Source organism: Anser cygnoides, chromosome 4 (assembly GCF_040182565.1).
Source record: "Anser cygnoides isolate HZ-2024a breed goose chromosome 4, Taihu_goose_T2T_genome, whole genome shotgun sequence".
NCBI classification, from domain to species: domain Eukaryota; kingdom Metazoa; phylum Chordata; class Aves; order Anseriformes; family Anatidae; genus Anser; species Anser cygnoides.
Genome location: NC_089876.1, coordinates 32,926,845 through 32,937,160, shown reverse-complemented (window position 1 = coordinate 32,937,160; position 10,316 = coordinate 32,926,845). Strand labels below are relative to the sequence as shown.

Below are 10,316 nucleotides of genomic sequence, written 5' to 3'. Positions count from 1 at the left end.
TGACTTGAAAGCTATGATGGACGGATGGGTTGAGTCATGGTAGCTTTTGTCAATATAAGCTTAAACTTAACCTATAGAGTTCCTTTGTGGAATCAGCCAGCCCCTCCGGCTAAAGGAAACCTGAGGCAAACCTTAAACAAAAAACATTAAATAACTTGGTCTTGTAGTCAGCTCTTCCCTAGTGTGCAATTGTGTTGGGATTCCAGAGATAAATGGGAATTATTTTAAATCCCAGTGGCGTTTGCAGTGAAGGACTGGATAAGGTGGAACTCCGCTGCAAAAAAGTTGCGAATAAATGATATAAGTGTTTCGTTGCTGGATTAGAGAAGCAATGGTTTGTTAGCAATTGAGTAAATACTTTGTGTTAGCCTTTCTTTTGACAGAAACATGCCTCTAACACCAGAATTCTGATAGTTGGTAATGGCTTAGGAGTTTTAATAAACGAAAGTGTATGCTTTGAGTATTAAAACAGGCTGAGAACTTCAGCTGCCCTCTTTAGGGGAATGTGAGTTATTTCCACAGCTAGATGGGCAGTGCCTGGGGGGAATACCACTGCTGATGCTTGAGGCTCCATGACACATGGTTTTGGGAACACCAGAACACGTTAAGTTGGTTCTTACGGTAAGATGGAGCTGTCCCCCAGGTGCAGCAGTAATTTTTGCCATGGCCTGAGGTTGTCTAAGCATGTCTCTGCCTGCCTTGCCCTTCTCATTAGGTGAAATGTTTGATTAAATTGTTATCAACATTTCTCTATCAGTTTATGTGAAATACCTTTAAAAGGGGAGATGCTCATTCAAGCAGAATTCTGTTTGTTCTGAGTTGTGTGTTCTACTTCACAGGCATCTGGGGAAATTTTAGTTATGCTTTTAAGACCTGGCCAGCTGCTCTAAAGGCTTATTGGTTTGCTTCACTGATTCTGAAACTTGAAACAGTCTTGCATGCAACTTCGTAATGAAGGAATTAAAAAATTAAGGAGTGTTACGTGTTTCTCTGAGTTAACGCAATAACAGATGTGGAAATAATCTCATAAATCCTTACCCAAACACTTAATGGGAAATGAACCTCTGCCACAATGATCGTTACATACCATGAAAGCACAAACATACAAAATGAGCATGCCCTTTCAATTTTTATGGTGAAGGGGATCAGCAAGGGGTAGATGTTGGGTGGCTGGCTGCAGCTGGGTCACTAACTCACTGTCCTCACTTGCATCTGGCGGTGACAACCAGCACCGGGCCAAGCTCAGCTGTTGAGACGTGTGCCCAGGAACGGGGTCAAGGACTTCATACCTACACGTGCCTCTTGGAGAATGGTGGCAGGACTTTGTGGTGGGAGCAAGCAGGCGCCTTCAGGCCTCGGTTAATGCTAGTTGGGGAAGAAAAAGGGCAGGCGTTGGTCACCTCTGCTGCTCAGCTTCTGCAGGCTGGGCTGTGCCATCACGACTCCCACAGGATTTCCGTGACTAGTTGTTTAAGTGAATGGAACTGAGGTGCTTTGCACTAACACTTGTGCAACACTTAACTTATTTTCCTGAAATCATGCCATTAATCAAAGCAGTACACATTTCAGATTGCATTCCCTTTCTTCAGTACTTACAGTGGGAATTAAATGCTCTTCCAGAACAGCTTTCTTACCTGGGTGGAGACAGGTGAGGAACAAACAAACAGGTGCTGGTCATGGTGTTTGTGTGCTGCTGGCTGCTGCCAAATGATTTTTCTGGGCCAAGCAGTGCATTGGTGCCGGAAATGGAGGACGATGTGCAGGCGTAAGGAGAGGTCCGCATGGGGTGGATGAAGGCACGTCATCAGCGGCTGTGCCGTGGGAAGGCCTGCGCCAGGATGGGGTCAGGACGTTTTGGAAGGCAGGGGTTTTCCCTTGGTTCAAAGAGATGGTTCCGTCCTAAGGCTTCTGTAAAAAGAGGAAGGAGCAAGGATGATGACCTCGTCTATGTGAAATCATGCTCGATGCTTCAAAGCTGAGGTAGGTCAGAAGCATGTACTCAGCTGGAAGTCCCTGACAATTTCATCATACCCCCCCCTGTGGGGTGAACAACCAACCTTCAGGTTGCAGCTGGGGCGGAATGTGTTCAGCCTGAAAACCTCAGCGAGTATTTCTTAAACTTGACATCCACCTACCCTACTGTTAAGGTGTCAGCCCGGGGGTGGCAGCAGCTTGCATAAGCACCTCGATAGCTCTGTCACTGCTCTTGATTCCAGGCTTTGTGTGCATGAGCTTGGTCTTTGCTCACATAGAGAAATTCTCCAGCTACTTAATTCAAGGATTTGTGGCACAAAATGGGGACAGCAAGGAGTGACATGAAAATAACACGGGAGGTCTTTGAGATAGGTAACCTGTTTTCTCAATCATTTAAGAAAGAGAAAGTTTTCAAGTGTGTAGTCTGCTCTTGCAACTTTGTTTTTTTCTCACTGAGGCTTCTCAGGAAGAAAAAGAGATTAAACGCTAATCTGATGCCACCAGCTCTGCTCACCTGCATAAATGCTGCAATGCCCCCAAGCTGTTTGCCTTCTGCACAGGGTATTCTTCCCTTCTGAATTCCCCTTGTGCGTACATATACGTAAGTGGAGGTGAGCGCCACACCGGCCCCATGGCAGGGCTGGCATGGAGCTGCTGTGAGCAGCAAGGAAGGGCTTAGGGCACGTCCTGGCTCTAGTTCACAGTGAAGTGCTCTGCCTAAACTTCCACGCGTGCCAAATGCCTCTGTACCCACCTCCCTTAATTTCCAAGATTTAATAATGCGCATAACGCAAATGTGATGTGAAAAATGTCCAAATCAGTGATAGAGCTTGCTGTTGAATCCTTGTACAGCTGTACTTCTCAGCTACAGGCTTTTGCGGGCCAGCAAAAGGACAGCACACGCTGGACCTGTCGTACCCACTGTATGCTCTCCGCGGATTGCACCCAAACCGCCTGAAACACCAGTCCTATCCCTACGTTGTGAGAAACACGGAGCGGTGGCAGGAGGCTGGAAGTGCCTCTTTCCAACGTGTTTTTGGAGACTGAGGGGGGAGCAGTGGATTGCAGCAGAAGGAGCGGTGCACAGGCTGCGCCCCAGCTGCACACCATTAACATCTCTGCAGCGGTCACCCCGATGTGCCGTGCTGCCACAGCTCGTTGCGCTCGGCCACGTTCCTGAAGCCATGCGGGGCCAGGCAGCTGCTGCAACACCCCAAGGTGCAGGGACTGATCCTCCAGCAGGCACTGGCACTGTGACTCGACCCAGCGGCCAAGGCACGTCCCGGGTGACATACCCCGAAATTGGCAGCGTTACTGTGGCCGTGATACCGGGAGAGGAGTGTCGCGGGTGTTTCCGCTCTGGCCAAGCCGTGGGCGTGTTTATGAAAGCGCTGATGTGGTCTGGTCGCTCTTGTTGTGCTGGCAGCTCACTTCACATCGTGGAAAACCAAAAGCAGGCGTGTGGGCTGCGTGCGTCTGTGTCCCAGCGCACAGCCGAGCTCCGGCACGGGGTAGCGCAGGAGGAAGAGGAGGGCGAGGAGGATGCTGGCGCCGCTGCTGCTGCTGCTGCTGGCTGTGCCGCTGTGGCAGGCGGCAGAGCTGCGGCTGGGGCTGCGGGGCAGCCCCCGTGGGACGGTGAGCCCAGCCTTCCTCTCCCTCACCCTGGACGCCAGCCTGGCCCGCGAGCCGCGCTTCATCACCTTGCTCAGGTGAGCCCCGGCAGCCCCCCCTCCGGCCACCCTGTGGGGCTGGGCACCAGCTGGTAGCGGGGGGCGATGGTGGCAGGAGCAATGGTGGCACAGGTGATGGGGGGGGCGTGGGGGGCGAGGAGGAGCAAGGCAGTGGCTGCTGTGTGCAGCCAGCTCTGCGGGATAGAAGCGATCGGAGCCTTCCAGCAGCTTCACAAACATCCGGCAGGGCATCACTGCAACACATGCCGAGGAGGCTTTGTCAGCAATGAGGTTAGATGCAGAGATCCAAAAACCAAAGCCCCCCCCCGCCCCCCGCCTTTATTTTTTCCCATTAGTAACTCCTGGAGCAGTTCAGGGGACTGCCAGGTGATGCCTGCTCCTTCAGCTCCAACTCTGCCTTTTCTTCCCTCCTCTCACTCTGCTATTTCACACTCTCTTCCTTTTGATTCAACTTCTTGTTTTCTTTTCGGAAGCTATTTCATTTCTTTCCTTCTCGTCCTCCCCCCGGTCCCATTTTTCAGCTCTGCCTTACTCCTCCAGAGCCGGAAGGCACCCCCAGCTTTATCTGAACACAGCTCTGGATGCTGTCCTGGCCGCGGCGGTGCCACCCGGGGAGCAGGAAGTACTTGGTGGCCCCGTATCTGCTGGGCGTCCCCGCAGGGCGAGATAGGGCTGCTGCCAGCCCAGGCAGCGCTGCCGCGCGTGGTTCCTCTGGCACGGGCGGGTGCTGGAGCCGCATGTCCCATGCAGCTTTTGTTTCACTTGAACGCTGGTTTTGGTGCAAAACCCATCCATTTGGTGGTTGCTCAAGGGAATAGGGAGCGATGGTGCACAGCCAGCCTGAGGTCCCCTTTCTGGCGGGCCAGGCGTCCCTCTGAGTGCTGGCGATGCTTCGCCTCAATGTGGGGGCCACCCATGACGTTCAGCTGGCTTCTCGCTGCCCTGTCCGCAGCAACCCCAAGCTGCACACCCTGGCCAGAGGGCTCTCCCCTGGATTCCTGAGGTTCGGTGGCACCAGCACGGATTTCCTCATCTTCGATCCCCACAAGGATTCGACTTTGGAGGAGAAAATCCTCTCAGAACTCCAGGCTGAGGAAGGTAAGGGCTAGACGGGATGCGAGGCTGATTTCTGCAGGCTGCGTGGGCTCCACCTCTCGGCACCGCTGCGCCTTGGGCTCCTGTCTTCCTCTTGTGCTGCACCTCACCCCTCCTTCGCCTGCCAGGGTACAACGTGAGCTCGGAGGACACAAAATGCCTCTGCTGACTCGTGCTGGCGTCACCCCGGAGCCAGGCGAAGCGGTCAGCAGAGGAAGCAGCTCCGTATCGCCCGAGCACAGGGCAGCTGCCAGCCCTGCTGCCGCTGGGGTTTCCGCACGGCGCTCTGGCAGAAATAGTTGGCCAGGGCGCAGCCACCACGAAGCACGGCGGGGTCTTTATTCCTGTTCAGCTCCTTAAATTGGGCAATATACATACATATGCATAATATATATATTTTGTATAGGTACAGTACATATATATATAAACTATGTATAGACAGCAAGCCAGCCGCCTTTTTCTATATGGTTAATGTACCAATGGTGGAAGCAGAGGTGCGTTGTGCAGACACGGATGCCCGCTGTTCAACCCCGTACAAACCACTGCTGTTTCTGCGTGATGGGCAAGGCTCTTTGCACCTTTTGCCCTTGCCGTGCAGACGATGGCTCTGTTGCTCCCACCCTCCTCCCGCCCTGCAGGTGCCTGTGGAGCACAGCCTGGCTTCGCTGCGGTGCAGGAGCTGCTGCTCGCCCAGTGGCCCGGCCAGGAGAAGTTGCTCCTCACAGAGCATTCCCGGAAGAAGCACAAAAACACCACCATTACAGGTAAGGTTTTGATGGATTTACGCAGTGGGGCTTATAACCGGGGGGGGTGCAGGTCTCCATCCTGTGGTGAAAGGGTCGTGGCTGCCTGTGCCTCCTCCCCACAGGGCACACGCTGGACATCCTCCATGGCTTCGCCAACTGCTCCGGCTTCCACCTGGTGTTCGGGCTCAATGCCCTGCTGCGGCGGCATGGCCGGGAGTGGGACAGCTCCAACGCCGGGCAGCTGCTGGGCTACTGCGCCCGGCGCGGCTACAACCTCTCCTGGGAGCTGGGCAACGGTGAGTGCCGCCACAAGCGCTCCTTAGGCACGGACGGGCCCTGAAGCCGGCACGGGTGCTGATGGGCGCATCCTCACCAGAGCCCAACAGCTTCAAGAAGAAGTCGGGCATCTACATCGACGGCTCCCAGCTGGGGCGGGATTTCATCCACCTGCGCCGGCTCCTGAGCCAGCACCCCCTGTACCGGCACGCCAAGCTGTACGGCCCCGACGTGGGGCAGCCCCGCAAGCACACCCAGCGCCTGCTCAGGAGGTAGGGGGCACCTCGGCTCCTCGCGGGGGCACCTCGGCCCCTCGCGGGGGCACGCGCTGCCCACTCACAACCCGTAGTAAGGCTGCAGAAAGAGTAAGAGCCCACGCGGAAGTCACTGTGAGGGCAGTACTGATGTCCTCCAGGGACACCGCAGCCACCGGGGCTGGGAGGGCTGGCAGGCGGTTATGGCCAATCGCCAGCACCAGCTATAACCCTCTTTTCTGCCCCAAACCCGCCTGGGCTGCAGCTTCCTGAAATCCGGAGGGAAGGTGATCGACTCCGTCACCTGGCACCAGTAAGTACCCCCAGCTGCTGCTGCCACTCTGCTTGTTGCCTTTTTTTTTTTCTCTCTTTTTTTAAATAAAGCAGCAATCTGCACGTATTAATGGGACGAGTCGACAGGTCCTGGGCGTCTCTGCAAACTGCTTTGCAGTGTTTGAGGGAGTGCATTTTGGTGCGCAGACCCCAAAGCCACGCCAGGGTTTGCAGCGTGGGCGTAGTAGAGGGGAATGCAATGCGTGCAAGGTCATTTTGCTTGCTAACCATGTTTTACTGATAAAAAGAGAAGTGGGATGGGGAAAAGTGACAGCAGGGCAGCTTTGCTTCTTCATTCAGCAGGCAGAGCTGGGTCACAGCTCTCCCCATTGCACAGAAAGTTCTGCAGCCTGCTGGTGTACGTCGCGTGTCAGCGGGTTCAAAGTGCGTCCCCAGTCTGCCGGGCACGCCACAGGACAGTGTCGCGTGTGGCTGGGGCTTGCGCTGAGAGCAGGTACCAGTGTTTGTATTTCCCCTTCATTTCAGCTGTCTTTTTCCCACTTCCAGTTACTATGTGGACGGACGAAGCGCCACGAGGGAGGATTTCTTGAGCCCCGCAGTGCTGGACACCTTTGCCACAGCTGTGCGCGATGTCCTGGAGGTGCCCACTCCTCTTAAATCCTTCCCATGTTTGGCTTCCAGGGGCTTTGCACAGAAACTGCACTAACGTGCAAAGACTAACAGGGATCCTCAGAGCTCTGCTGCTGCTGACAGCGCAGAGCAGAAACACTACTTCTAGTGAGAGTAACAACAGCTGCAAAGAGCACAAGCAGGCGTTCGGCCAAAGTGCAGCGCCGACCACCTCAGCAGCCCAAACCTGACCTCTCGCCTTTTTCTCCCCCTTCCCCACGACACCGCACAGATCGTGGCTGCGACAGTGCCCGGCAAGAAGGTTTGGCTGGGCGAGACCAGCTCGGCGTACGGCGGGGGAGCCCCCCAGCTCTCCAACACCTACCTGGCCGGCTTCATGTGAGTCGTGGCGGGGCACCCGCGAGTGCTGCTGTTGCTGCACCAGCCTCCGGTGCCACCTGTGCCTGGTTTCTGGCAGGTGGCTGGACAAGCTGGGGCTCGCGGCCAGGCAGGGGATCGACGTGGTGATGAGGCAGGTTTTCTTCGGGGCCGGCAGCTATCACCTGGTGGACGCCAGCTTTGAGCCCTTGCCAGTGCGTACACGGTGAGGCGTGCACTGGGAGTGTGAATGTGCAGGCGTGCGGGGACAGAAGCCGGATGGTTTTGCAACAAGGCAGCAACGGATCTTGGGGGATATTCACAAATATCTGTGCTGGTGCCTACAGTGAGCTCGCACTTGAGTGTGAAGCACTGTGCTAAATACACGTGCAAGATGGTACTGCGATGAGGTTTTAGCACAGCGGGGACCAGTTTTCGGGACGCGATGCCCTGACGTGTATCCCAGTGCCGCTGCAGCTGGCAGGGTGTTTCGATGCGGTGCTTTGGTTCGAGCACCGCTCAGGGGAGAAACAAGCAGCTTGTAGCCGGAAGTGATAGGAGGTGTTATGGTAAATTACACCAGGAGTGACAGCCAAAACAATGTGAAGTTGGGGTGGGTAGCCAGAACGATGGGAAAAGTCGCTTCCCCAGGCTGGTGGGGAGTCAGGGGAGAAGCTCGGCAGCTTTCCTTCCAGGTGCCAAAAACCCAAGCTGCACCCTGGGCAGAAGGAGCTCCCAGAGGTGACACGATAAGGAAAGTGACTGCAAACATAGCATGAGACGTGGAGACAGGGTTTTGTTTTCACCTGTGCTGTTTGTGCAGTTGTGAATGTATACGGTGGAAAAACTTGGTAAAGAAAAAAAACTATGAGGGGAAAACACTGCCGGAAAAAGGAATGCTGGACGGAGAGGTGTGTGTGTGTGCTGCAGGCCAGCAGGTGCTGATTTCTCTCCTGTTCCCGCAGGACTACTGGCTGTCGCTGCTGTACAAGAGGCTGGTGGGCACCAGAGTGCTGGAGGCCAGCGTGGCAGGAGCAGACGCACGGCGCCTGCGGGTCTACCTGCACTGCACCAACCCCCAGCAGTAAGGATGGGTGAAATTGCCCCAAAACAGCATCCCAGGCCAGCGGCAAAGGGAAAACGTGCAGGTGCGTGTGGTTTCTCCAAAAGCTCTTCATCTCCTGACGGCCGCTGTGCTTGCCTCTCATCCTACAGCCCCAAGTACCGGGAGGGGGACGTGACGCTGTTTGCCTTGAACCTCTACAACGTGAGCCAGAGCTTGCAGCTACCCAAGCAGTTGTGGAGCAAGCAGGTGGACCAGTACCTCCTGCTGCCCCATGGCAAGGAGAGCATCCTGTCCAGGTGAGCGGGCATCCTCCCTTGCAGCATGGGCCGAGTAGAGTGCAGGTGGACTCTGAAACCTCACCTTGTTTGGCGGGCAAGTGAAAACATATCAAAACAACGACAGAAAAAGCGATGTTAACTTTTCTCCCTCAAGCTGTGACTTGCATTACATCAGGTCTCCTAAAATCAGGCTCGCTAGGACGAGCTGGCAGTCCCCTGGTGTCAGTCCCCTGCTGCCCACATCCCATGCCCTTTGCACACCAGCAGGTGCCCTGCTATCCCACACACCTGCTGCTGGTGCCTGGCAGGAAAACGGGTTGGTGGCGGGGGTCTCGGTGGCTTCTTGTGGTGCTGGCACTGAGGCTTCAGCACAGGCCCTGCTCTGTGGGCACAGAAGATAGCTCAGCAGTTGCCGGCAAGGAAAAGCAGCTTGGGTTGGCTCTTTTCAAAGCCTGCTCTGCTGTCACCCTCACTACAGGAAAACAGGGAACATTTAATTCCCTTGCTTGTGCGGGGGCTGCGAGCAACCCCTCACAGAGGGAGCACGGCAGGCGCTGTGTGGGAAGCACTGTTTGTTCTTGGGCTATTTGTCGCGTGTGGCTCCGGGCACGTTTGCTTGCATCCAGAGCCAGGGATACCACTGGCGAGCCTGGCTGCAACGTTGCACGGGTGCCTCGGCAGGAGGGTGCAGCTGAACGGCCGCCTGCTGCAGATGGTGGACAAGGAAACGCTGCCCACGCTCCACGAGGCTGCCCTGGCCCCCGGCAGCGCGCTTGGCCTGCCCGCCTTCTCCTATGGCTTCTACGTGATCAGGAACGCCAAGGCAATCGCGTGCATCTAAGTGCGCAGGGGGCACAGGACCTGTCGGGACGCTCAGTGCGGTGCCACACGTCTTTCCTCGGCTGGGAGGCCGCAGTCACAAGATGGAGCTGTGGCCCCACGTTCTCCAAAGCCTCTGCTTTGCTTTGTTTGCTCGCACACAGCGAGGTTTTGCTCAACATCGTCAGCACCCTGAGAGCTCAGCAGGCTGAAAACACACACACTGTATTTCCCTTCTTAAGCTCGAAAAGGACGCTACCAGCTCCACGGGGTTTAAGAGCAAAGGGCTGGCTTGTGTTTCCTGAGAAAGCTGTGCACCTCCCAGCAGACGGATGTACTTCGGGAGGCGTGATTAAAAGTGCACCATAAAAAGGTTATATTTAACCACAGTTTGTGAAAGGAGTGTTTGCCTAGACAGCGTGTGTGTGTTGTGTGAAGGCCTAGCCACCAGGAAGTGATACACAGCAAAAATGTGAATGGGAAAGGCTGCGTTTGTGTACACTGTCCACATTCAAAATGAGTGCACGGAGCACAAAATGAGGGGGAAAGTCTCACGTTGTCAATATCAAGTTGTTGATGTATTGTTGTTATTGCTGCATAAGCTACAATTTAGAAACAAAAGTTGATGGTTGCCTGGTAGCTTCTTTCTAAAACTTTCTAACAGGTTTGTTTCAATGCTTCTTACTTTTATATCTGAAGATTTTGAATAAACTCAATTTATATTAGCTTTTTGCAATTTTCTGTTTTGTTTTGTTTAAGATTACTGATATCACGGAACTCCCCGCATTTCTTTTGGTTGCAAATCAGCTGCCGTTTAGGTGACTTTCACCACGCAT

At 54.7% G+C, this 10,316-nt stretch overlaps 1 protein-coding gene and 1 long non-coding RNA gene across 3 annotated transcripts; one reads left to right on the top strand and one right to left on the bottom strand.

Annotated features, from left to right (window-relative positions):
• Window positions 1-651: 651 nt before the first annotated feature.
• LOC136790810 (uncharacterized) lies at window positions 652-7,465 on the bottom strand. The gene is made up of 3 exons (XR_010831436.1): window positions 7,325-7,465; window positions 1,635-1,908; window positions 652-1,365 (listed from the first exon to the last, which is right to left on the bottom strand). It is a non-coding gene; the product is annotated as an uncharacterized lncRNA (long non-coding RNA).
• On the top strand, window positions 2,832-10,211 carry HPSE (heparanase). Of its 2 annotated transcripts, none has more exons than XM_048074560.2 (12): window positions 2,832-3,683; window positions 4,618-4,763; window positions 5,399-5,524; window positions 5,629-5,802; window positions 5,883-6,054; window positions 6,302-6,349; window positions 6,877-6,970; window positions 7,232-7,338; window positions 7,418-7,532; window positions 8,283-8,401; window positions 8,533-8,679; window positions 9,288-10,211. In XM_048074560.2, the coding sequence occupies exons 1-12, from the start codon at window positions 3,517-3,519 to the stop codon at window positions 9,847-9,849; spliced, it is 1,977 nt and encodes a 658-aa protein (XP_047930517.2). In that variant the 5' UTR covers window positions 2,832-3,516; the 3' UTR covers window positions 9,850-10,211. The 2 variants fall into 2 exon arrangements, with proteins under 2 accessions (XP_047930517.2, XP_047930518.1); XM_048074561.2 differs by having other exon boundaries at window positions 2,836-3,683; window positions 9,343-9,648.
• The last annotated feature ends 105 nt before the right edge of the window (window positions 10,212-10,316 follow it).